This window comes from Nannospalax galili, unplaced genomic scaffold (assembly GCF_000622305.1).
Source record: "Nannospalax galili isolate Female #2095 unplaced genomic scaffold, S.galili_v1.0 scaffold309, whole genome shotgun sequence".
In the NCBI taxonomy this organism is placed as follows: domain Eukaryota; kingdom Metazoa; phylum Chordata; class Mammalia; order Rodentia; family Spalacidae; genus Nannospalax; species Nannospalax galili.
This window is the reverse complement of record NW_008359589.1, coordinates 673567-700349: the sequence shown is the minus strand read 5'-3', so window position 1 is coordinate 700349 and position 26783 is coordinate 673567. Positions and strand designations below refer to the sequence as shown.

General features: G+C 48.9%; 1 protein-coding gene across 1 annotated transcript; it reads left to right on the top strand.

Moving 5' to 3' along the window:
* The first annotated feature begins 523 nt into the window (after window positions 1-523).
* Ikbke (inhibitor of nuclear factor kappa B kinase subunit epsilon) lies at window positions 524-26409 on the top strand. The gene is made up of 21 exons (XM_008823293.3): window positions 524-770; window positions 3174-3283; window positions 3951-4091; window positions 4473-4602; window positions 7136-7317; window positions 7714-7874; window positions 9063-9173; window positions 9423-9602; window positions 11203-11399; window positions 12103-12167; window positions 12245-12336; window positions 12478-12564; window positions 15769-15844; window positions 15972-16084; window positions 17708-17784; window positions 20783-20822; window positions 21583-21684; window positions 22845-22941; window positions 23629-23729; window positions 23885-23956; window positions 25643-26409. Exons 2-21 carry the CDS (start codon window positions 3197-3199, stop codon window positions 25674-25676), a joined length of 2145 nt encoding a protein of 714 aa, XP_008821515.1. The 5' UTR covers window positions 524-770; window positions 3174-3196; the 3' UTR covers window positions 25677-26409.
* The last annotated feature ends 374 nt before the right edge of the window (window positions 26410-26783 follow it).

The following is a 26783-nucleotide window of genomic DNA, read 5'->3' as shown; positions in this document are numbered from 1 at the left end:
ATACCATTCCCTGCCATCCATACAACCTAAGGAGTATTACTGCTTCAAGCAGAAAGCTGGTTGAGAGGGGTATGTGCTGTGCTCAAGGTCACATCAGAGGATACGACCTGAGTTTGGTGCTTGTTCTTGCAGGCAGTGGGAAGAAATGTCATGCTCAGCTTCTGGGAGTGGCCATGCACAGGTCTTTTCAGGCAGTTTTCAACTTGGTTAACCTGCCTAACCTCTTTGACTTTAGACAGAGCCCAGAACCTCGGTGTTCCAGTGAACTGCCAGAGATGCCATGTGAATATAACCCAGTGGCCTGCCACACGCCCCAGCCATAGTTCCTGGCCTCCCTGTGGTTCAAACTATGATCCTCTGGCTTCCACTTGGAAACTAACATCATCCTCTTTCCCTTTCCTTCTGGGGAGTAGGGAAGTGTGTGGCAGCATTTGAACTGCCTGTCTCTTTAAGAGAGAGAAGGAGGGAGGGAGGGACCGAGGGAGGGAAAGGGGTGGGGAGAAAGAGAAAACTGAATCAGGAAGTAAGTTAGAGCTAAGAGACTGGGTTCTGCTGGGTTGAGTATCAAAACTAGCAGACAGGCAGGGAAAAAACTCTCTCTAATCCTAGCTCCCAGAGAAGCACAAGGGCATTGCAACCAGCTTTGCCTATGGGTCCTGGGCACCCAGGGCTACCACGATGTCCTGGGCACCACCCAGGAATTACTGCAAGGCCTGAAATTCCTGGGGTTGCCACCCAGTCCCACAAGTCTGCATTCCCTGGGAGATGGGGTGAGTGTACAGCGTCTGTGGAGGAGGGTGGCATGGGAGGGCCAGGCACAGGCCAGCCCTCTGCTGAGTACCCCCATCCCTGTGTCTCTCTATAGGGGCTAGGAGCCTGGTAGTGTCCTGAACTCTGTGGAAAACACTCTCAGGACGGTTTAGAGGCCAGGGAAGATCATGATGCCCAAGGAGAACCACTGGCCAAGGAAGCTCCCCTTCCAGGCTGTGTGCTTTCTAACATGCTGATGTGGAACCATGGTTCACTTTCTGGTGCCTATGCTCACCTCTGCCTGGGCTGTTGTCCCTGACTGGAGTCCAGAGGCCCAAATGTCCAAGAGATACTCCCAAAATACTAGAAAGAAGCTAGAAAACCCCCAGTCCTATAGGGGAGGTGACAAACAGAAAAGGATTAAAAGGCTGGGACTGGTGGCCTTTGATGGGGCTGAGAATCAAACATTACCAAAGGGGCCTCTCATCTGCCCACCCTCCTCTTTCGGTATAGCTCAGCTCCCAAACTTGCCCCACACAGAAAGCATAACACACTTGCCAGGGAGTCTTAGCCTGATTCTGGGCCACTCAGAGTACAGGTAAGTGCATCTGCCACAGAAGAGGCCCCAAGGAAGAGGAGAGTACATCGGTGGACTGCCTTGTGCACTGAAGGGTGCTGAGCCCTCTGTATACAGGCCTGGGGTAGGGTAGAAGGCTGGAGAATGCAGAGGTGAGCCAGATGTGCCACAGTCAGAACTTCTAGGTACAGAACCCAGGAGCATGCTACCCATCACCCTGACTTGAGCTATGCCTTGCCTCAGCACCAAAGCTTAGTTGAGGACCAGCCTTAAGAAGAGTTATGAAGTGGTACAACCTGCTCCCAGTCCCCAATTCCCCAGGCTCTGTCCTTGGCCTCCATTTCAGTATGCTCTGCTTGGCCTTACACGGGCTGACCCCTCAACATCAGGGAACAATTTGGGCAGCTCATTCAAATTGCCAGAGGCTTTCATAGACATTCTTACTTCTGTATAGAGTAAACATGAGTGTGTGACCTGAAACTAGCACATCACTACTGTTGCTTCAAGGGGCTTCTGGCTCAAGAGCTGATATTCATTTTTAAGTGCTTCAAGGGGCTTCTGGCTCAAGAGCTGATATTCATTTTTAAGTGGGATTTAAATTTTTAAATAAGGATTCTCATTTTTTAAACAAGATTATGGACTGGGATATAGCTCACTCAGTTGGTAGAGTGTTTGCCTAGCATGCACAAAACCCTGAGTTCAATCTCCAGCATACCCGTGTATACCTGTGATCAAGCATTCAGTAGGTAAAGGCATGAGGATCAGAAGATCAAGGCCAGCCTGGGCTACATGAGACCCTTTCTTTAAAAATAAAAATAAAAAAAAAAAAAGGATTACAGAAAGAAAGTTGAGCCACCCTTGGCCTGAGAACTCGTGAGATATTAGAGAAAGAAGACGCTCTTGTCTAACCAGCTTTATTTCAAAACACTGAAGGGAGGTGGACCTTCTGCCACTGCCCTCAGGTGTCCCAAAAGGCCAACCCTGGCCCTATTTTACAGAAAGACAGAAAGACATTGAGTTTAACTTCTGAAGCTACCCTTTCTGGAAACAATTGCTTTAGAGGAATCAACTTTCAGAGGGAAAAGGACGGGAACAAAGATGGGGAGCAGAGTACAGAGGGTTCACATCCTTCCCAGAGCGCGTAAGCCCTGGAGTTGGAAGGTCTGGACCTCTCCCACACCACCCTCCTCTCCTCCCTTCTTTCCCTCCCTCCCTCTCTTCCTTCTTTCCTTTCTCCCTCCTATTCTTCCTTCTTGCTTTTTCCCCTGCAGCCCTGTCGCCTCTAGAAAGGCCCTGTGCACTGACCTGCCTGCTGGCCACCCGGGAAGCTGTTAGCTCTTGGAAATAGGAAGTAGTGGGCCAGAGAAGCAGGGGAGGGGAGTGTGGGGCTCTGGGCTCATGTTGCAATCCTGGAGATTTGTGGTGGTATTACTGACTCTGATCCTTTCTGAACCAAGGCCCTTCTTCCTCTACTATTTCTGCTTCCTAAGACAGTCCCAGGCCTAGATGCCAAAAGAGTCCTCAGTAGCTGGAAGAAGTGATAGAGAAAGGTTTGTCCCTATAGAATGGCCTGCCTCTGAGGGGTACTGGAGGGGGCCTGGGGAACAGAGGAAGAGGCCCAAGCTTGAGGCCCAGTAGGCCCCTCCTGCTGTTGTTTTGCTTCTTTCAGGGGAAGTTACTTAACCTTTCTGTGCTGCCACTTCCCCAGTTCCCTTGCCTGTGGCATGGCCAAATGGAGCCCTTCGTGGGATGGTCTTGGGAGCTAGTGGACAGCTATTAGTATCTGTTCCAGGTCAGGCAGGGAACCCTAGGGCCCCAGCATGGTTGTTTTGTTTTGTTTTCCCAGGTGGAAGGTAGCTAGCCCAGGAGATGCAGAGCACAGCTAATTACCTGTGGCACACAGACGACCTGCTTGGGCAGGGGGCCACTGCTACTGTGTACAAGGCCCGAAACAAGGTAGGGACCAACTCTGGTGCCTGGCCCCCTCATGCCCAGCCAGCAGCCCCCCATGGGTATGAAGATGTTCTGTGGCTGGTCAGGTGCCCCAAGACTCTGATCTGTCCACTCTAAGGAGGGAGGCCCCCATAAATTTGGGCAGAGATGTGGGATGCTGGAAATACTCCTTAGAATGATGCCTCTATCAAGGACATATTGGGACAAAAGAAGGACAATGCAAAGCAAACATCTAGGGGAGGTGACAGCAAGTGGGATCTAGGAATAGTAGAGGTGGGCAGTCAGGCCTGCTTGGGTTTGTCCTACAATTGCTACAAAGCTGTATCAAAATGCACATGGCAATTTTCCACCCCATGCTTAGGAACTAGAGGCAACAGAACCCTCGAGTATGCATAGGGAGGGTGGACTGCCTAGGCATTTTTTATCTTTGGCAATAGAAGCAACATCTCAAGTTATCACCTGCAGGATCATCAGGTGTGTCACTTCCCAGTGCTGCTTTGTGTCCTGAGTAGGGGAAAGGGCTGTAGGTGCCAGCCCATCTAGCCCATGCCTCTCTCTTCTGGGGCTGGATTCAGGGAGAGGCTGAAGAGGAGGGAGGGTCACTGCTCCTTCACAGGGGCGTGCCCTATGTTATTCCCACATGGACTTCTATCCTGCTCTCACACATCAGAAATCTGGAGAGGTGGTTGCTGTAAAGGTCTTCAACACAGCGAGCTACCGGCGACCCCAGGAGGTACAAGTGAGAGAATTTGAGGTCCTGCGGAAGTTGAACCACGAGAACATTGTCAGGCTCTTCGCAGTGGAAGAGATGGTGGGTCCTGTGCTTGGTCAGAGAAACATGGTCTTGACCTTGACCCTCAGAGTCCTGGGAGGGGCAAGCCATATAATATTTGGTCACATGATCATCAGCATATCAGAAGTGGTGGGGGGTGGTAAAGAATACAAGAGTGCAGGGCCACACAGGAAAAAGGAAAGGGGGAATCAGTGCCTAATCAGAGGGCTTCCTGGAAAGGATGGTCTTGGATTCCTGTGTCAGAGGGGTGGGGGTTGGGCATGACACACTGCAAGAAGACCAGGCAAGAAGCTAGAATCTGGGGAATGGGTACTTTGTGAGTTCTAGGTGGAAGAGCCTCCTGATAGGTGGGGATGGGAAGCACCCACCTCCCCAAACCTCTCTCTGTCCTGCCTACAGGGAGGCAGTGGGCAGAAGGTGCTAGTGATGGAGTACTGCCCAAGTGGGAGCCTGCTGAGCGTGTTGGAGGATCCTGAGAACACATTTGGGCTGCCGGAGCAGGAGTTCCTGGTGGTACTGCACTGCGTAGGTGAGCCTTGCCCTACCCCTGGGCCCAGGCCCTCCACATTGGCAAAGTTTCAGAAGAGCTCGATTTTCTTTTCTTTTTTTTTGGTCTTTTTGAGACAGGGTTTCCCTGTAGCCTCAGCTGGCCTGGATTCGCTATGGAGACCAAGCTGGCCTCGAACTCACAGAGATCCGCCTGCCTCTGCCTCCCTAGTGCTAGGATTAAAGTCCTGTACCGCCACACCCCACCGAGTTCGACTTTCTAAACAGGAATCCCAATGGGCCTGAGGCAGAGGGATGGGCCACAGGACCCAAGGGGTTGATTCCTGTTAATTTTTCGGCTCAAAGCTGTAATTTAGAACAAATATTTTTTAAAGATTATTTGCCAGTGTTCAAGGTACCATTATTCACAATAGTCAAAAGGTGAAACAGGCTAAAAGGATAGACTGTGGTGCTGGCACACTGTAGAATATAACTGCTCAGAGACAATGTGCATGAAGCTGCAGGACATTGTGCCGAGGGCGGGATGCAGAAAGGCAAATGCACTCCTGCTTAGATACAGCTCCTAGGGGAGCCATGCTGCTAGAATAAGGTAGAGTAGCTGCTGTAGGGCTGGAGAGGGCAGTAGGGAATGTGGTTCCATGGTTGTAGAACTTCTCTGGGGAGGAAGAGAAGGCTCTGCTGATGAGTGCTATGTTTGCATGACAATGTTAATGTGCTTAAAGCTACTGAACTGTGTGTTTACAAGTGGCTAAAATGGAGGGCATGTTTGCATACTTCCAGCACTTGGGAGGCTGACACAGGAAGGTTATAAGTTAGTTCCAGGATAACCTGGGCTACACAGTGAAACATGTCATCCCCAAATTTAAATGATAAAAAAAAAAATTTTAAGGGTTTTTATTGAATTTTTGAGATTTTTAATTGAATTTTTGCAATTTTCATACAATATAGTTTGATGGTATTTAGATCGCCCCTGTCCACACCTTCCCATCCCTCTAAGACAGTCTTTTCACTCCCAGCAGACATCAATTGCCAAGAGTTCTTTAGTTTGGGTTGGGATTTCTTACCCACTTCCCTGTGTCTATGCTGGGATTTTGTCTAGTTCACACTTGCATAGGACTTATGCATGCTGTCACCATGGCTGTGAGTTCATATGAGTAAATGACCATCTGTCTGGAAGACTCTGTTTCCTTGTGGTCATCCACCCCCTCTGGCTCTTATAATCTTTTCACCTCCTCTTCCAAAATGATCTCTGAGCCTTGGGAGGCAGAGGTTTAAAATAGGTGTTCTAATCAAGGATAAGCACTCTGGCCTCTTGTTCTCTGCACATTGTCCAGTTGTAGGTTTCTGTGTTAATCACCATCTGCTGGATAAGAAAACTTCTCTGGTGAGAGTTGAGACACACATTCATTCCACGTGTAGAGGTTGCATTAAATATGTGCCACTTAGGGTTAAATGTCTCATAGGCAAGAAGCTAGACACTCTCTTACAGACACTTATTCTCTGCATTTGATCAGTTCTAGAACTCTGTAATTGTCTCCATCAGTTGCAAAAAGAAGCTTCTTTGATGAGGAGCAAAAGGTACCCTTGCCTGTAAATATGAGGATGCATTTTTAGGACAAAGTAAGAAATTACGTTGGTCTAGGGATGTGGCAAAAGTAGGCTTTTCTCTAGGATCTATGACTGCTCTAGCTATATGTATTTGGCTGTTTACAGTACCACACATGAGTTCCCTCCCATTGAGTGGATCTTAATTCCGATTAGACAGCTGTTGATTATCCCTAAGATAAAAGTGCCACAACTGTACCAATAGCAATAGTTTGCTAGGCAAGTTGTTGTTGATTAGGCTTTACAGCTAGGTTGGACCATTGATTGGTTTTCTTCCTTAGCAGCTTGTATAGTAACCTCTGATACCATGAGAGCTAGTCTTCAGGGAGGAGGCTTCCAGGTCCAAAGTGTGACCTGTATTCAGCAATAGGGTCTTACCTTCAAGTTCTGGGAGACAATCAAAGGCTGTAGCAATAATCTGTTATTTTGGGAGTCTCTTGAACTGCCCTGACCAACAACTCAAAGGGATGTTTCTCCTGCCTGGCACTGTGTTTTTGTTATTTATTTTCATACAATATAGTTTGGTGGTATTTAGATCCCTTCCCTTATCTGTACCTCTCCCCGACTGTCTTGTGGCCAATTTAATATACTCTCATATATAATATGGCTTCTAGAGTCTGATTTATGTCCCCAAATGTCCTTCAGTATGGATCCATCCACTGGGCCCATCAAGTGATAAGTTTTGTTAGGTATCCTTTACCATAAATAAATAATAAAAGAGAGAAGGTGTGCTCTAGACTCCTCATAGAATCTAAATGAGCTCCATACTCTAATGTCCTTGGGACCCCCTCCCTTGTTCTACTACTGTCTTTGTGCTCCAGCTCTTCCCATGGCCCTGAATGCCCTGTGGGAACTCCCTGTCTGGACCCAAGGACAGTCTTCCCACTAGGATGAGCCTCAGACACTAGACTGTGGTTAGAGCCAGCTAGCAGTATACTGTCTGTCCCCAGTTGCTGGCATGAATCACCTACGGGAGAATGGCATAGTCCACCGGGACATCAAGCCTGGGAACATTATGCGTCTCATAGGGGAGGAGGGGCAGAGCATCTACAAGCTGTCTGACTTCGGGGCTGCCCGGGAGCTGGATGACGATGAGAAGTTTGTTTCTGTCTATGGAACAGAGGAGTACTTGGTGAGTGATATGTTGGAGATCCTCTGCCCAAATTGATCACTCCCTGCTTTGTGCCTCCCTGAGTATCCCCTAGGAGAGGGTCTAGCTGATCCCCTGCTTCTCATTGGCTATATGTTAGCCCTGCACCCCAAGGAGAATTCATTCTGGTCTTTAATATAGACAGCAAAGGGTATGGCAGCCTGCCCAGGCCATTTTGTAGTTTTCTCCTCCCTAGGATCTTCATGAGGGTGGAACACCCTTGGGACAGAGGGAAATGATTGGAGTCAGTAGCACAGTGCCCATTTCCTGGGTGTTGGAGACATGGCCTCCTGAAGGCTGGGGAAGGGGTCTGACAGAGGAGCTAGAGCCCTTGCCCACACTGCTCCTCCATGGCTGCTCTCTGGCTTTCTCCCATAGCACCCTGACATGTATGAGCGGGCAGTTCTTCGCAAACCCCAGAAAAAGGCGTTCGGGGTGACTGTGGATCTCTGGAGTATTGGGGTGACCCTGTACCATGCAGCCACCGGTAGTCTGCCCTTTGTCCCCTTTGGTGGGCCACGACGCAACAAGGAGATCATGTACGGTGGATCACGGGGCAGAGAATGAAGGAGACAGGCCTTGGACTTCCTGGCAGACACCTGGCCCTTCCCCCATTGTCCCTACCTCATTCCTACCCCAAGTTCATTCCCAGACTTTTAGAGCCACTGTTAGTCAAAACAAAAGCTCAGCCTCACACCCCTGGCTTGATAGGGAACACATACACTTTACTCTTTTGTCTTAGTTCAGTGTTCGCTTTAGCCCTGTCCTCATTCCTAGCTCACCACTTCTCCACTAAGGCTCAAGGAGGCTTGTCTGAAGCAGAGACTGCAGGGGTGGAGGTGGGGCCAGCGCCCATGTCCAGAGGTCTTCCCGGTGTGTCTCCTGACTGATAGGAGCTGGAGACAGGGGCTGTCAGAGTGCACTGCCCAGAATAAGGGATGTAAGGTGGTAATCAAGCAAGTACTAGAGATGAGAGGCCTCTGGAATACAAGGGACTCGAGCTGTTACCAATGTTATATAGGAAAAAGGGTACCAAGTCCTGGGATGAGTGAAGCTAGATTAGAAAAGCATCCACTGGACCTAGAGCCAAGAGTGTCTTTATAAATCTTGGGGAAGGAAAATACAAGTTTACACTGGCTGTAGGTAACTCTGGGATGGGAGGGCAGTTCATAAGAAGTACTTGTGTATGGATTGGTTGGGGTTAATAGTCTGAAAAGATTATAGAGAAACGACACAGTGGTCCTGGGGGTCAGCAGTGCTAGAATCTAAGTTTCTTCCTTTCTCCATCTTATAATTAAATGTAAGACATCTCAGAGTTTCTCTTTTATCAGTGCATTGTCAGGAAAGTTGGTGTATACCTAGACCCTGGGCCCATCTTTGTGGAACTGATACTCAGTTTAGGGACAAGGGAAAGAGACTGGCATAGACCAGGTTATCAGAGAAAGCTAGGCTTCGGGGTGGATAGAACGGTAAGGAGGAAGAGAGGATGCTAGGGGCTGAGCTAAACGTGGCACAAGAATGAAGTGGCCAGACCCAGGGTGTATCCGTAGTGACAGTGAGAAGGGTCTGCCTAAAGCAAGGAGCTAGAGTGGGGAGGTGCTCTCACAGTCACAGGACTACAATTCCATCTTCTGGCCTACTTCAGAACTGTGCTCTGCACCGAGTTTGTTGTCACTTAAAATGTGATGGGCTGGGGATTCCACTGACCAGATTCTACCCTACTGCAGGTTTCGAATCACCACAGAGAAGCCAGCTAGGGCCATTTCGGGCACTCAGAGACAGGAAAATGGGCCCTTGGAGTGGAGTTACAGCCTCCCCATCACCTGCCGGCTGTCCATGTGAGTGGATGGGGCAAGGCCCCAACTGAGTCTGGCTGGGGATCACTTTTTTTTTTTTTTGAGTCAAGACTTCTAGGCTATCCCAGCAGAATCCACGCCCCCACCCCATCCACCACTTTCTCTTTGTAGTCTGGGGTGTTCCATTTGAAGGCTGAAGCAAGATTTTCAAACAACTTCTGCCCCATCACCTATTTAAGGATGACAAATATGGCCCCAGCCCTTGACAGTCTCCATGTCCTGAGTGTACAGGGGGCTGCAGAACCAGCTGGTGCCCATCCTGGCCAACATCCTGGAGGTCCAACAGGCCAAATGCTGGGGCTTTGACCAGTTCTTTGCGGAGACCAGTGACATCCTGCAGCGAGTTGTTGTCCACGTCCTCTCCCTATCTGGAGCAGTCCTGCACCATATCTACATCCATGCCCATAACACGTGAGTGGAAACAGCAAAGGGAAGGATCAAGAAACTTCCTCACCCAGGCAGGTGTGTGGGACCAAGGCAGCATGTCCCAAAGCCCATTTGGGAAAAGTACTAGCTCCTTAAAGTTCAAGTCAAACAGCCCCAACACTTGGGAGGCAGAAGCAGGCAGATGTCTGTAAGTTCAAGGCCAGCCTGGTCTACATAGTGAGTTCCAGGATAACTGGGGATACAGGGAGACTCTGTCTCAAAAAGATAAAAAAAAAATTTAAATTAAATTAAAAGTTCAAGTCAAACAGGTTTCCTTGCTGGTAAAACTGATCCCATACCCTTTACAATGCTATAGTGCACTACAAATCTTAGAACATGTGTATTTGTGTGTGTGTGTATGTGTGTATGTAGTATGTGTGTGGTGTATGTATGGTGAGTGTGTGGTGTGGGTGTGGGAGGGGTGTGGGTATGTGTGGATATGTGGTGTGTGGTGTGTGTGTGGTGCGGGTGTGGTGCAGGTGTGGTGAGTGTGTAGTGTGTGTGTGATGTGTGTGTGTGTGATATGTGATGTGTGGTGAGTGTGTGGTGTGTGTGGTGTATGTTTGGTTTATGTGTGGTGTGTGGAGGTGTGGTATATGTATGTGGGGGTGTGGTGTGTGTATGGTGGTCTGTGTGGGATGTGTATGGGGTATGTGTGCATTGTGAAGTGTGGAATGTGTGTGTGGTGTGTGTGTGTGATATGTGATATATATGGAGTGTGTGTTGTGGGTGATGTAGTATGTATGTGGTATTGTGGGATGTGTGTAGTGTGTGTGGGATGTGTGGGTGGTATATAGATGTATGTGGTATGTAATATGTCTATGTCATGTGTGTGTTAGGTTGTGTCATGAGTGGTATGTGTGGGGAATATGAGGGGTGAGGGGAGTGTTTTGTGTGGTGTGTGTATGGGGGAGGATGTATAGTGTGTGTATGTATGTGGTAAGGGTGTAGTGTATATGTGTGGTGCATGTTGGGTGTGTGTGGTATATGATGTGTGGATGATGTGTATGTTTGGTGTTGTGGCATGTGTGATGTGGGTGTGTGGTATGTGTGTGGCGTATGTGTGATGTGTGTGTGGTGTGATGTGTGTGTGGTGTGTGTGTGTGGTATGTGTGTGTTGATGGTATATTTCCTAGGGTTTATTGCTCACTGAACCCTTTACTCCTGAGGTGCTTGGCTTTTGTTGTTTGTTTGCTTGTTTGAGACAGGGTCATGCTATATAGCCCTGACTGACCTCAAATTCTTCCATCTTCCTGTCTATGCTTTCCAAGTGCTGGGATTACTTACATGTGCTCTATACCTGGATCACTCCTGCAGTACTACACGGGATTAGGAGAATTTTAATGGGGTCCAGCAAATTTGGGCACAAAGGCGAAGTCTAAGCATTGGGACTCCTGGGTCCTCTCCAAACTCTGTCTCTATCAACAGCATGAACTCTGCCTATTGTCTCTCCATCTTTGTTGAAAGAACCCCCTGGACCCTACCTTGGAAAAGCTGGGTCTTCTTCATGGGCAGAATCTTGCTGAGCTTGGTTCCTCAAAGCCAGCTGGTGCCTGCTGACACCTCCCTTCCGTCATGTGTAAAGGATCGCCATCTTTTTGGAGGCTGTATATGAGCAGACCAGTGTGGCCCCCAAACACCAGGAGTACCTCTTTGAGGGTCATCTTTGTGTCCTGGAACCAAACCTCTCAGCACAGCATATTGCCCGCACAACTGCCAGGAGTCCTCTGATCCTGTTCAGCATGGCCAAGGAGACACCCACAGGGTTGTCCTTCAGGAACCGTGAGTAGAGCCACTCAGGCTGCATCCCTGAGACATTCTCTACCCGAACACATGAACTTATGATCCAGGCATTAATTGATTTTCTTAGTGACTGTCTGGCCTACGGGGTAGAAGCAGATGGATTTTATTCTATGTGTGCTTCTGCAGCGCTGTGTGACTGAAGCTTAACACCCCAAAGTTTCTTCAGATCCTCCAGCAGAAATGGGCTTTGGAGCTATTGTGTCCTCCACAGTCTCAGTGACTGATGAGGCTGCTTTGGGCAGTTTTAATGGACAGAAGCATGAGCCCAAGCTACTGGAGAGAAGGGCAGGTGGGCAGGAGCACAAAACTGCTGTGTTTCTTCAAATCCTAGCAAAAAATAGTCCTTCCCATCTGAATCAGGCCTTATCTGAGGTAAGAAAGGGGACATTAACATCACGAGAGAGTAGAGTTGGTCTTCTGCCTGTTGAGGCAGGATTTTGAGCTATAGGGTGTTGTTCTCAGAAGTGACCACAAGGTGGAAGTGAAGAACTGTAACTTTAAAGACCCACCAGGTCAGTGAGGTCAAGGTTTGCAAGGCTCGGTCACCAGGAGAGTTGGGAAGCTTGAGGTGGGGGGGGGGGTCAGCAATGAAGGGTGATTGTGAACTGTGAACAAGGAAATATGGCCTCAGAGTTGATCTGAACCACAAGACAGTCCCCTCAGACAGGGTCTTTGTCTACAGCTGCTCTGGATGTCCCAAAATTCATCCCCAAGGTGGACCTGCAGGCAGATTACAGCACAGCTAAGGTGAGGGGCAGCCCCTAGGTGGCAGAAGGGGGTATGGCACAAGGGAAGGCCTGACCCTGCCCATCTGTATGTTTCAGGGGGTCCTAGGAGCAGGTTACCAGGCCCTGTGGCTGGCACAAGTCCTTCTGGATGGGCAGGAGCTGATGCTTCGAGGGTTACACTGGGTCCTGTGAGTACCCTGGATGGTGGGAGGGGAGCAAGGCATGCAGGTCGTCCACAACTCTCCTGTCCCACCCTGAGGCCACACCTACTTCATGTTGCCCTTGGTGCCCTGGTTATGATGGCTCTGACTTAGACTGCCTTCAAATAGGGAGGTCCTTCAGAACACGTGCCAGCAGACACTGGAAGTCACACAGACAGCCCTCCTCTTCCTCAGTAGCAGCCTGGACACTAAGAGGTGGGTGTCCTGCTCTGGTCTCCTTTCTGTTCCTCATCCCTGATATCTCAGCAATATGTCTGGTCTTCCCCCAAACAGAGTCCTGCCCTTCCACCTTACAACATTTGCCATGGCATTCTCATCCTGACCCTCACCCCCAACTTCCCAAATGACTACGTGTCCCTCTCCAGCCTAGTTCTGCCTCCTGCAGGAAGAAAGCTACGAGGCCCGTCTCTCTGGGATCCAGGACGATACCTCCCCACCCCCACCCCAGGAAGGGCCTCTGTTCACCAGGACTTTGATGTCACATACTCACCCTGTGCCAAGCCTCAGAGAGAATTCAGGGAGAGGACTTGTGCCAATACAAAATGCCTGCATACAACCAGTGATTGAAATACAGATATTTTCAGCTGCTACATCCTTACTCCTGCTTGTCCTTGCCTTCTGCAGTAGAAAGAGAGAGAGGCTGGGAAGGAGGAAACCGAGTTGGTGGAGAGTGGAGAGGAGGGACAAGGGAAGACCCATTATCCAGAGCACTGTTGAGAAGTAGGCATAACCCAAGTCCTAAAAGATGCAGTGTGAGGACTAGTGAGAGGAAGGAGCTCTGTGGCCAGGGGAAGCCTTACCCATCCCAGAGATATGGTGAGGGAAGTAGCCAGGGTGGAACAAGCCTGAAGCACCCTCCCACACTCTGGCCCTTTTCCTCCCAAGTACAGGGAGGTTCCCAGGGTGGGGTGGCTCAGAGAAGCCCTGTGTGTGCCTGGGGCTTGGCAGAAACTGATGATGGAGTGAAAGGAAAGGGAGCAGAAAGAGTTGGGAGAGTATCTCCAGATAGCAGGTTTGAGTCCATTGTGACTGAGCCCACTGATGGGGATAGCAGGTGGGAGCGCATCAGGAGCACTACTGTTGACATTCTGTCCCAGACACAGAGAGTAGGATGTGACATCCTGCCCCATACAAAGGCCTGAACGACCCTGGTGCAGGCAGTCCTACCCTGCACACAGGACTGGAAGTGGCTGGGGAAGGACTTATAGAGAGAGCAAGCCAAGTCACCAGGGCTTCCTGGAGATGTTAAGACTTTTGAGGCCAGAGAAGAGCAGATAGCCTGGGCTGGTAGGGAGTGGAAGGGGTGCCATGAGATGAATGTCCCAGAGTGAAGTGAGAGAGAAACAGAGGTGGATGGAGAGGAGAATGGGGAAGGCATGAAGTCCTAGAAGGTCCAATTAGAGAGAGGTTGGGCCCAGGAATATGACCACTTGTGAGCTCTTGTGGCTTCTCAAGATACATAGAGAAAGGTGCCGGGTATCTGCCTGCCCCTTGCCCTGAACTGATGGGAATGGGAGAAGAAGGGTGCCAGCCAGTTTTCTACTCTGGTTCTAAGACTCTGGGACCTGCAGTGTCTGGAGAACAGGTGTGTGGAGGAGGATGGAGAGTAGGAGGAACCTGCATAGATGTGATCTCTTCACTGGCTTGCAGTGGGGTCACAAGCCATCCTCACCTTTCCCTGCCTGGCCTCTGGTCGGTCTCTGAGGTCTCCCAGTCCAGTGCTTTGCAATCCCACTCTTTCCTCTCAGGCCTTAGAATCCTCTAAGTGTTGCAGCCACCAGCTTCTCCCACAATGGAATGGAGGTACTTTGATGCCTGAAATGTCACATTTGTTGCTGCCAGCACACTGCTCCATCCTGTCCTCCTGGTCAATCCCTTCTGCACTATATGCCTCCCTTAGCAGGACAGCCTTCCTAACCTTTGTTCGGAAGGTCCCTGGCTTTACTTGGCAAATGCCATCAGCTGGAGGAATACCTGGACAGCAAGACTGGTCCCAGTGATCCTAAGGTTTCCCATACCCTCCCCACAATAATATAAATGTGCTCCCTTTACAAGTCAGCAATCACATGGAATAACTGCTATGTGCTGTACACTGTGGGCCCAGGAGATGCCTGGAGGGTGAAACACAGAGCACCCCCCTTTTTGAAGCCAAGCCTCTGATTCCCTCAGTCTTTCTGCTCGCTGTCGCCTTTCTTCCCTGACCTTGAATTCCCAAGGCAAAAGATACAGGATCCTTTCCTTCATTATTTTTGTCATTTAAAGAGTATATGCTAATGGAAGAAAGTTAGGAAGTATGGATAAGCTAAAATAAAATGAAAATGCCACCTCCCACCACCCAGAAACAGGTTAACATACGTCACCAGCATACATCTTTCTCCATCATTTCCTGCTCTGTAAGTATATACAGTAACCAGCATGCTATTTCTGGCTGCTTCATAGCCTGCTTTTCTTGGCTAGTGGGCTCTCTTGTCTATGTCAGTATGGCCTCATCTCCACTGTACCCAACATGATTGGAATTTTTCTATTATAATTATTCTTCAATTTCCTTTTACAGCTAGCTTTTTCCAAACTGGGATCCAGTCCAGGACCACACTTTATGTCTGATGTTATGTTCCTTAAGTTTATTCTAAGTCCCTCCATTCCCTTTCTTTTCATGCCACCGGCTTATTAGAGGGTCCAAGTTCATCGCCCTACCCTCAGGCTCATAGAGCTTTTTCTCTTGGTGTTTGATTTCTTTCTTCTTAGCATCTTTAGTAAGTTAGGAGTTCTACAGTTAAACATTTTGTATTAGAACATACCATAGACCATGTTGGGTACTGCCTTGAACACACCACAGGTGTGGCCACTTGATTCCTTAAATGTGCAGATGTGTTTTTCATAGAAAAGGAAGAACCAGGGTGGTATTACTGTGTCACCTGCAAATGTGCACCCTTCAGTCATCCTTGGTTGAGTTAGATCTCATCCCAAAACTGAATCACTTCACTGGGCAGAATGCTACTGTGCCAAGTCCTGACATATTACCAGCTAATACCCTCCCATCAATGTGCTATTGGTTGTCAATAAATATAATTTTTACTAAGAAGAACTTCATTTTATTTAGTTATAAAATTTCCTAGCAAGGAATTTATTGAAAGCTACCTTGCATTGCCCATTTTCATAAATTCAGGTGTTTCAAGGCGCTTCAACTTTTACTCTTCCCAAAGCTCAGCAATGTTACACCCTTGGTGTGTAGTCCCTCTTCAAGTGGCTTCTTCTGTCTCAAACCTGAACTCCCCCAGAAACCTGGAGAGCCAACAAGACTGGCAAAGAAGTTGTGTCAGCATGTGGGAACAGAGCTCTCCATCTTCCCCATCTGCCTCCTCAGCCTCCAAACACAGCCCTTCTTTTTACTTCTCTCAGGTTCAGCAGTGGGCCTGGCATGCCTGAGTTCCAGGAACTAAAGGGGGCCACAGAACTGAGGTCCAAGCTACGAGCTGTGAGTGAGCTTGTGGGGGCCAGAGGCTTCTGGAAACAAAGTTGGGGTGGGGACAGTGATTCTGTCAGTCTACCCTGCAGAGCCTTGAGCTGGAAGACCACATGGAAACCTCTCTTTGGCCCCACAGTTAGCAGAAGTACTCTCTAGATGTTCCGGAAATATCATAGAGACCCAAATGAGCCTGCGCTGCCTGAGCTCAGAGCTTTCGAAGAACCGGGATCAAGTCCTTAAAGACAGAAGGTCTGTGGGATTTTCCTAATCTGTGTAGTGGGACTGGGAGGTGCACAGTAGTAAGCCTGATTCCTCTCTTTTGGAGTAAGGTACTAGGGGAATGGGAGAGAGATCCAAGAAAGAGCCAGACCCTCCCCTGAGACCAGCCATAGGAAAAAAAGAACACAGCCCTGCCCTGCCCTGCCCTGCCCTGCCCTGCCCTGCCCAGAGCCGGAAGCTGCAGGGAGGAAGCACAGTAGGTGTAGAAGCTCCACAGCAGTACAGCTCCCTTCTCCGGGATGTGTTCTGAGGGGTCTTCTCACTTAGAAGTTCGCTGAGTCCACCAAAGCACAGTGCTGCCACAGTGCTGCTGCTACAGATGAGAGGCCCTGCTCTGGGAGGTCAGTTTGCTCTGACTCACAACCAGCAAATGACAAGTGACAGATGGGCTTCAGGTCAGATCCAGCCACCGCCAAAGCCTGTGTTCTTGGCTTATAGCAGGTGGGGCTTTATAGCTTTTTAAGAACTCTATTCCCATTTTTCTTAAACCTAAAAATACCCACCACGGTCTGCTGCGTGCAGAGCCAAAGCCTCCCTGGTCATGGCAGTCAGACCTAATGGACAGACCTAATGTCCCAGGTCCTCAATTCTAAATTCAAACAACTCTGAAAACCATAGGATTTTCTTAACTGTTCCATCAATGAACCCATCCTAAAGTGGCATAAGGCCCTTTATAATCTATCTTACCTGGGGTGAGTATTCTCAAGTACATCTGATTGGTGCCACACCCCTACTCTACTAGAGTATTCCACAACATCCTGTGTGTGCACTGAGCTACCTTTCTAGACTCAGAAGACAGTTCTGAGTCCACAAATGTAAATCCTGCAGATCTGGCCCCATCGCAGTCATTTATCCTCCCCTGTTCTCAAAAGGACAGGAGGGGGTTGCCTGAGCCAAGCTTGCACCTTTGCCTAAGTCCAGCTCCAGAAATAACTGAGGTGGGTTACTTAGAAACATCTGGGGAGGAAATGAAGACAATTTTTCCTGAGAGGCAGGGCACCCCAAAACCTCAAATGAAGCAGTTGTATCCAGATCCCAAAGCAAGGAAAAGCGACAGCAGCAATGACTTTAAACCATAGGCTGACAAGGCCCTTGAGAGGCCACCTCCGTATCCTCTGTCTCCATAGGGACATGGGTCCATTATTGTTTTTACAGGGTTGTTGGTTCATTAAGTTCCTTCTATGGAACAGGTATTGGGTCTACTTCTGCCCTGCCCAGACTTCCCATATAGCAAAGCAAAGCCCCCCCACACACCTTGTTTCTTGTCCTGATTGACTTCTCCATCTCATCTTCCTTGTGTGGGACTGGGTGTGTGTGTGTGTGTGTGTGTGTGTGTGTGTGTGTGTGTGTGTGTGTGTGTGTGTGTGTGTGTGTGTGTGTGTGTTTTGCATTGAGAGAGAGAAGGAAAGAGGAATATAGAATATATATGAGAGTTTGATCTAAGATGACTTGAATAAACTTGGTGACAGAACAGTCACTCCTCATCCCAGATCACACCCATCCCCAAACTGTGGCTTCTGAAGAGACTGTGCCTTCCCTCCTCCTACCACCACCTTTTACTCTGTGCTGTTCGATTCTTCTGTCTGCCCACAGTATTCAGCAGATTCAGCATTGTTTGGACAAGATGCACTTAATCTACAAACAGTTCAAGAAATCTAGGATGAAGGCAGGTAAGCTGTGGAGAGAGTAAAGGCCTCGGAGTCCTTCTTCCTTCCCTCCTCCCAGTGTTGCCGAAGGCCCACTAAGTGAATGATGCTATGCAGAGCTAGGGTGAAGCTGGTCTAAGACAGGAGAGCCCCTGCCAGCATGCTGCCTGAAGGCCACTGAGAGACATGAAGCCTTTATACTCACATCTGTTGTCATGAGAGAAGCTTAAGTGACATGGATGCATGCCACCTAAGTGCTGTGCTTGGGTAATGCAGAAAAAGGCCTGGAAAGAACCCCTTACCTTGCTGGGAGGGCTCAAGGAGTGTTTTCCTATCCATTGTGATTTTAGTTTTTGGTTTTTTTTTTTTGTTTGTGTGTATGTTATATGTGTGTAGGTGGTGCACATTGTGTGTGTACCTTTGTGTATAGGCCAGAAATTAATGTTGCATGTCTTTTTTTTTTGGCCTTTTTGAAACAGGGTCTCCCTGTAGCCCCTGTCCTGGAACTCACAGAGATCCGCCTGCCTCTGCCTCCCAAGTGCTGGGATTAAAGGTGTGTGCCACCACGCCCAGCCCTTGAGTGTCTTTCTTAATAGCTCTCCACCTTATCTATTGAAGTAGGGTTTCTCACTTGAATTCAGGGCTCACCAGTTTAGCTGATCTAGCTAGCCAGCTAGAGTCCATCTTCACCTCCTCTAGGATTGGGATTACAGATGGCCACCAGACACTTATGCTGAGGATCTGAACTCAGTTCATACTTGCACTGTGTGCACTCAGTGAGCACTTTTTACTCATTGAACCACCTTCCCATCCCCTCCACTGTTTCTTTGAACCACCAAAATAGGCTGTTTGTCCAAGAAAGGAAGAGCAGAGGAAATTTCCCTTAGAGTTCCTGGGCTATCTTACACCATCTCCAAATGTTCACAAAGACCTGGGCAGTGGCAGCCTTTCACTGGTTTAGGGATGAGAACCTGCTTGCCTGAGGTGACTGCCATCATCCTTGAGGACAGAGTGCATAGGGTGAGAGTTGAACCCGGGGAGGGCTGGGGATGAGAGTTGGGAGAGCCTTAGGAAGATGCAGTTTGCTAGGGAACTTCTCCCTCTTTCTGTTCCTTCCTATGCTTTAAGCAAGTCTTAATCTGCCCTATTGCCTAATGCTTACCTAGCCCAGGATAATCTCAAAAGCACTGTCAGTAGAAATATATAGCCACATGTGTAATTTCAAGTTTTCTTATAGCTAAATTAAAAAGGAAAAACAGATGAATTAATTTTATTATATTTTATTCAACCCAAAGTATCCCATTGTCATTTCAGCACATAATTAAACAAAATTACTAAAGAGATTATATTCTCCTTTTTCATGCTAAGTTTTCAAAATCACATGTGTATTTTACACTTACAGTATATCTCTATCTGGAAGATAAATATTTAACAAGAAAGATAACAGTCTTAACAACTTCAACTTTAAATTTTAAAGTAATAGAATGGATTCAAGTGGCTTTTGGTCACACTGGTCATGTGTCAGGTGTGTCTGGTGGTCCAGAGTGGACATGCAGGTCTACAGAAGATGCCTTTTCTCCACTGGAGCCTCAGTCCTCACTCAAAGGGGATGAGGAAGGCAAGGCCTCCACACCAGGCCTGGGGCTCAGCTAGGCTGCCTTAAACCTAGTTGGCTACCTTTGCTGTGGTATCAGGAGGTGCCTTGGAGACTGATCCACCTCTGTGGCTAAAACTCTACAATCCTATCACCTATACTTTCAAACACTACCCCAGTGCTAGGTACTAACCTATGGGCTCTGTATGTTCTTGAGTTATTTAATGCTCATAAAAACTCCATATACCACTATCCTCCCCATTTTATAGTCAAGGAAACCGAGGCACAGAAAGATTAATTAGCTCAAGTTGTCTAGGTCTAGCTGCTTTTAACCAGCTTGTTTACAGCCTCAAGGGTTTCCATGTGTACTGGTCTTTCAATGTTGTTATTAAAAATAAGAATGAAACCTGGTGTGGTCATACCCCTTTAATCCCAGCATTCAGGAGACAGAGGCAGGTGGATCTCTGTGAGTTTGAGGCCAGCCTAGTCTATATAGTGAGTTCAAGGCCAGCCAGGGCTATATAGTGAGACACTGCTAGCACCTGAAAAGGCCATTCTGGAAGGTGCTTCATGGTTTTCAGGGTATTCTTTTGTGATCTGCACAGGCATCCTGGGTTTGCACACAATGGATGAACAAACAGCCTACCCAAAGCCAAGTTATTCCCACAGCTGCCTGTTAGTAGGAGGCAGGGCTGGGACTTCTTCCAGATGTCTTGGTCTTCACAAGTGCTCTCAACTGGCTAAGTGCAGGTCCAGGAAGGGGCTCTTGCTATTTGAGGTAGTGGGATGGGAAGGTGGAAGGGCAAGCCTGCATCCTCTTAGTTGGGGCTGCCACCAATCAGGAGGCTCATTCCTTCAAAGCTCAGCAGGGATAGCATCCCCCCAGTATAAGAACAGTAGGGTCCTTGGGAGGTAGCCAGAGTCCAGAAAAGGATACTTCTACCCAAAGTTGTTCCCTCTGGCAAAAGATCCTAGGGAGGGAGAGTTAGAAGGTGGTGGCCTCCATGTGGGGTAACACCAAGGGATGGTGCCAACCAGCTGCAGACCTCAGTCACTATGAGAAGGTAAAGGATGCAGGCCCATGACTGCCCAAGCTGCCTGAGGACCCATCCCATCCAGCACTCCCACCTGCAACATTTCCTAGCTCTCCATGCCCACCCGCACAGCAGGTTTGCCCTCTTCTGGCACCACATAGCATTTCTCTTCAGCTTCTTTAGGTCTCTAAATCATAATCAGTTATTTGGTCACCATAAGAATATTGTAATAAATTACTTGGGTGTTCCACTCCCTCTTCCCCTCAGGGCTCCCCTAGGCGCTGAGCTTCCATGAACCAGCACCCACCCTAGGCTGCTATCCTCTTCTTAACTGTCTCCTAATGTTTGTTCTGTTGACTTGCTGAGTGACATCATTCCCATCTGCTTCCTTCAGGACTCAGCTACAATGAGGAGCAGATCCACAAGCTAGATAAGTGAGTAGCCTGTTCCCTGCTGGCAGGAGGGTAGAAGGCTGGGGGTCATCAAGATAGAGCAAGTCTCTGTGCCAGGCAGGAAATGGTGAAGGGCCTTGACCCCCAGCCATGGCTGGGCAAAGTGGGTAACTACCCAGGACAAGTTATCTTGGCTTAGGGAGGGACACAGCACAGCTGAATCAGAGGGCTCTTAGAAGCAATCTTGATGTAACTGGCTTTACTCCCGGCATGAACAAGTTTGTTTGCAGGAGTTTTGCCCCTAATTATCCTCACTGATTTACTACTTCCTACTCCCTGCTTCTGACCTTGGCCTGAGCCTGCCTGGATTCCCATGGCTTCTGTTTCCCAGACACCCACATCTTCCAGAGGCCACCCTGGTCTTGTCTGGTGGTTATTTGAAGATTTGCTCTCCAGATCTATACCACCTCTGGCCCCCGTACACACATTCACAGGTACACACTTACATTTGTGCACTCTGAAGTAGCTGTACATCCCGCCTTTGCCCCTGGGGACTAGGTTTGACAGTGTGTGCGTCTGTCCACTGACTGCATATAGCCTTCTCCCCTACCTCCTTGTTGCATGTGCTGTGCCTTCAGAACCTCTGGCCTTCAGAACCCAATATATGACCACCCTTTCCCAAGAGGTGTGTCCTTACAATGGCCCCGGGGTTGGTATTGTGACAGATACTAGTGGGAGTGCTGTTTATGTGCAGGTGGCTCTGGCTACTCATCTCTGGACTGTGGTGTCTCTGTCCTAACAGGGTGAATTTTAGTCATTTAGCCAAGAGGCTGCTGCAGGTGTTCCAGGAGCAGTGTGTGCAGAAGTATCAGGCGTCGCTGGTCACACACAGAAAGCGTATAAGGTAACAGCCTGGCCCTTCTTCTAAGCTCAAGGACCCTAGGCTCTACAGGGCCCGACTGAGGAAGGAGTTAGTGAGAAGTAAGGAAATGGGTGGACCTGGCAGTGTTGGGCGATTTCTACTCATTTGCTTATTTGGTTCTACAGTGTTTCACCACAGACATTATCACCTCATTTTACAGATGAGGAAACTGGGGCTCAAAGATCTGGTCACTCCTCAATATCACATAGCTAGTAAATAGAGGCTGAGGACCAGAGCATAGGTAAATCTACCTCTAAAATCTGGATTCTTCTTGCTGTCCCTGTTAGTTATGGTGGAACTCTTCTCTCTAGGGATGAGTATAAACAGCAGGGCTTTGGATAGGCAGGGAAGCAGGGGCAGGCAGTATCTGCTAGCACACCCTCTCTCACACTGTCCCGGCAGGAATTTGCCGATAGAAGTTTGGGGCTTCTTTCTCAGGCAGACCCCCATGGTCCCCTGCTCCATTTTACAGGGGCTCTGAGAATGAAGGTCAGTTTCCTGTGTGCCGTGTGCCCTGTGGGTTTGTTATGAGGCTGAGTTCCACTCACCCTCATATTAGATTACTAATGCCTGGCAGCCCCCAACATTCTGATTTGATAGGCCTAGTTAGGTCTTAGATATCAGTAGTTTAAAAGCTACTCCCATGGATCCCAAAGTGTAGTCATAATTGAGAACCAACTGTTGATTTAATGGCTCTGGACCTTGATTTCCTCTGTGTAGTAGAGAAATGCCCCTGGTCATGCCCTCAAATAAGAGATTACAATTCCTAAGAGTCTTACCCTTGATTTGTTGTGGAAATGGGAGCCTGGGCATTCTTCACATGAATGCCTATGGGGGCTGTCATTTGCCTCTCAAGGCTTACCTGGCTCTATCTTGCTGTAACCACTTGTGTGACCCATCCCCACCCACATGGGTGTTGTCAGTGATCCCTGCCTTGATTCTATTGGGAATTCTTCAGCTTCTTCAGGAGTATCTGTCTGTAGCATGGCAGGTAAGAGATGAGTGACAGCCAGAAGGGCAGAAGAACAGAGGGTGCTGAAAGCCTGGGACCCTCAGTGTTTATATGGTGACCTAACAACAGCTGGGACATCCCAGGAGCAGAGCCATGTCCTGATCTAACCTCATTCTTCACTTCTCTCCAGGGAGGTGCAGAAGACCCGGAACCACATGCATCTCATTGGTGGTTCTGTGGCTACCTGTAACACAGAAGCCCAGGAAACCCAGGAGAGCCTGAGCAAGGTGTGAGCACGCTGGGGTAATCTGGGGCTGCTGAGGACAGGGGCATTTCGGCCCCGGCAATGGATGGAGCTACCTTGACAAAGTTCAAGCATTTCCAAGAGGGTTGGAGGTCTCTGACCCACAAATGTACCCTGAGGTGGTCCTTTCCTGGTCATCCCAGACTTTAAGTCACTGTAGGAAGGGTGTTGTGGATGCTGGAACATCTTCCTCAGGGTCTCATGCAGCCTGGAGCTTCCAAGGTTGCTCCTGAGTGGTAATGTGAACTCTCCTTGGCTTTCTAAGCAGCTCTCTAGCCAGCCACAAGGACTGTAGAGGGGCAGTTTCTAGAAGACAGTCACACATGGCTCCCCAGCATGTGATGTGGGCAGCCTCAGAGACTGGCCGGGGTAGCTTCTATCCCTGTTTGTGGCTCATATTGTGTCATGGGAGGTTTAGGTCAGACACAAAGGTGAACTTGGCAGACTGGATTGTTTAGTCCAACACAGATGAAAGAGAGCAGATGCAGCAGCTGCACTCCCAGGATGGGAAGGAGAGGCACATGGGAAAGATTGGACAGCTCTGGGGACTCCAAGGATCCAGGGTGGGAGTAGTTTTGTTATCCTCCTCTTACCTGTCCACAGCACACCTCCTATTCAGCCATACATAAGCTGGCTGGTCCTTCTAACTAAACATATAACTTCTTTTCAGATTTTTGATCAGCTCCTTCAGGACAGAACACAGGAGGCTCAGGCCTCACCATACCCCATGACTCCTCATCCCAGCCCTGCGCTGAAGGACCTGGTGCCCCAGTAAGTTTGGAAGAATTGAGGGAAGGATGGTGCTGAGGTTAGGGTCACACTGCTTTGCCCCATGCCTGGCCTAAATGGCTACTCTTAGGGCTCTGTAAGAGGTACCTGGGTCTAGTGACTTGGGCCTCAGCCACCCTTGCCTCTGCCTTGGACAGCATGCAGGAGCTTTGTAATGAGATGAAGCTGCTGGCCTTTGATCTCCAAGACAACAACCGCCTCATCGAACGGTAAGGAGCATTGACTATGTCTAGGGAGGGCTAGATCCTCCTACTGCCAGGGCCTTTGGGTGCAGCATCCCTGGGTGCCCCATGCAGGACCCATGGCACCCTCCAGTTCTCTAGTCAACCACAGTGGAGTATAAAGCCTCATTCACAAGCAAGGGACCATTGTAGGGAGGCATAGGTTTTACTCACAGACTTTAAAGCACAGCCTTAGCACCATTATAGGCAGGTGGATTTTTGTCCTGGTCTAGTTCTGTACTGAATGTGAGCAGTATGCCTGAGGCTTCCCTATATGACCCTGAGATCCTCACAGCTGTCCTTAGAATGGGCACTACTTTCATCTTGCCCTGAAATCACATTACAGTCTGGCTTTGTTGCCCAAAACCTGTATCTCCTGAGCTTCATCCTTCCTGCCCACCCTCACAATGCCCAGGTTGCCTGGGGACTCTGGAACATCTCTAGATAGTGCCCCCTCCTGGGTGGGTGGGGACCAGCAACAGTACTCAGGCTTTGGGATTCTATTCACCAGTAAAGGTCACAAAAGAAAATCGGAATGGGAGGTTGCAGGGGAAAATACAGGTGCCAGGATTGCCAACTGCTCAAATAATCTGGAGCACATTTACAGAGTCCCACTTTGTAAAGCATGTTAACAACAGAGAGATGACCCAAAGGTCAGCCATACTGCTTATATACTTACACACTGTACACACACCTCTGCCTCCTCCCCATCATCCTGCAGTTGTTATTTGGGGACCAGTGGCTTGGTGGAAATGGGCAACAGAGGTCCTAAAGGATCAGAATTCTGACCCTGCTCCTTCTTACCTGCATGACACTGGAAATGTGTTCAGCTCTGGCTTCAGCTCTCTCCCATGTGAAACAAGAATCATACTTCCTACAACATGGTGTTATAGGGCTTAAGTAAGATGCAATATGCCAACCATAGCAACAACAAAAAGCCTAGAAAGATTTGATCTGTGAGGCACTTGGAGGGGGAGGCAGTGTGGGGCATGACCTTGCTCTCCAGAGGTCATGTCACTGTGGGACACTAGAATTGGGATCAGGAGGAAAGGCAACCAGGAGCAGAGCCTGTGGCTTGTCCTCGGAGTGCTGGAGGGTCCCTGGATATGGGGGGGAGCATCTCCTCCCAGTCCAATTCCAGCAGAAGGAGACTCTGTCCCCTTAAGTAGTGGCAAAGAGGAGCTTCAGCAGCTTCTTGGAAAGACTTTTAAAAACAATCTTTGTAAGCAGGAAGTTCTAATTTTGGTGCAGACATAAATTTTTCTTGCTGTGATATGTAGTCTATTTACAAATATCTCAAAGCTTTATTTTAGTGAACTTTCACTTCCTTATTCAGAGCTGTAGCCAGAGAGCCCAGTGAACTAATCTTCACCCTTTCCCTTACCTCCAAGCATTTATTCACATTGGAGCCAGGTTGCTTCCACAAGAGAGGTGCCTGGAGATTGCACCAGCCACCCTAGGTATGGCCTAGGATGGAGTTCTTTTAAGTTTCCCAGGTGATTCCAACATACAGTCAGAGATGAGAAGCAGAAGGTAGTGTCTGGGGACAAGGACATTACAAAAGGAGGGTTGAGGACCTGATGGCTGAGTGCTCCTGAACACTGATGGCCTTGGGGTACTGTCCGCAGGCTTCTTCAACAGAGGGGCCAAGCTGACCTGTGCCTTTCCTTACAGGTTAAGTAGAGTCCCACCAGCACCTGATGTCTGAGCTCCGTGGAGTGCACGTGGCATACAGAAGCATTAGAATCATTCACACTGTTCTCCTGCACTGAGACTGAACCCAGGGCAAGCTCTGGTCCCATTTCATCATCCTACCTCCCTCTTGGCCATTGGCCAGAAAAATAGCATTACTTTGACTGCCTGTGCCCTTGGAAAGCAGCATAGCTGGGACAGGAGCTGCTGGCCATCTTGGTCAGTACCCATAGGAGAGTCCATAGCTGTTACCACCTTATCTAAGCTCCAAGACTGCTCTTCCTCACCTAGTTCTGGAAATCTGAACTGGGGCAGGCCATGGGGAAAAAAGACTTAGCCCTCCCACCTCTCTATATGTGCCAGGGACCAGCAGGGAAGGCCACTTGGGTCTCCCCCAGGGTGTTGGATCAGAAGACCTAATCTCAGTCATCTTTCTAAAGGTTTCCAATTGAAGGAAGCCCCTTCCCATGTTTCCTGAGTGTCACCACACTTGGCCACAGGCAACCAAGAACCGGACCGTCCTTCTGTTCTTGGTCTGAATGAGCCTGTGGTTGAGAAAAGAGGTGGTTGAGGACGAATGCCAGTGTTTGGGGAATCCTTCCTCTGCCTTCCATCCCTGAGGCACCCCTCAGTTCTGAGATGCAGCTGGTCAGTGTCAAGAGGTAGCCATACAACTGGAACCCAGAGCCCTAAAAAAGAGAACAGCCCTGCACATTTAAGAAATGAAATAAACATGCCCCCTTTTCCGATTCCTGCAGCTATCTCTGGGCTGTGTCTGAGATGGGGAATGAAAGGGAAGGCTGGGCTGGCCATGCTTGACAACCTTGTAAGGCTACATGAGGAGCCTGAAGAGAAGGAGTGGGAAATGGAGCAGAGTGCTTATTTCCTGATTCCTCCCTTTCCCACAGTGGGTCCTGATTTCAGGGACGAGCCCAAGGAAACTGGCCTCTTGCTAAGAGGCCTCGCCTTGCTGTTCCATTTCTCTGCCCTTTAGGAGCCATGTAAGCAGTCTGGACCTAGGGAAGAAACATTCTTTTTTTTTTTAACTCCCCCAAGTCCACCATCCAAACACCTGCTACTTTTTCCAATCCCCTCCACTGCTCAAAAATTAGGATGTATCCAA

Coding starts and splice junctions, on each gene's coding strand:
- Ikbke (XM_008823293.3), top strand. CDS start 3,197: ATGCAGAGCACAGCTAATTACCTGTGGCACACAGACGACCTGCTTGGG. Junction 7,318..7,713: donor ATGGAACAGAGGAGTACTTG/GTGAGTGATATG, acceptor TTTCTCCCATAG/CACCCTGACATGTATGAGCG. Junction 21,685..22,844: donor ACACACAGAAAGCGTATAAG/GTAACAGCCTGG, acceptor ACTTCTCTCCAG/GGAGGTGCAGAAGACCCGGA.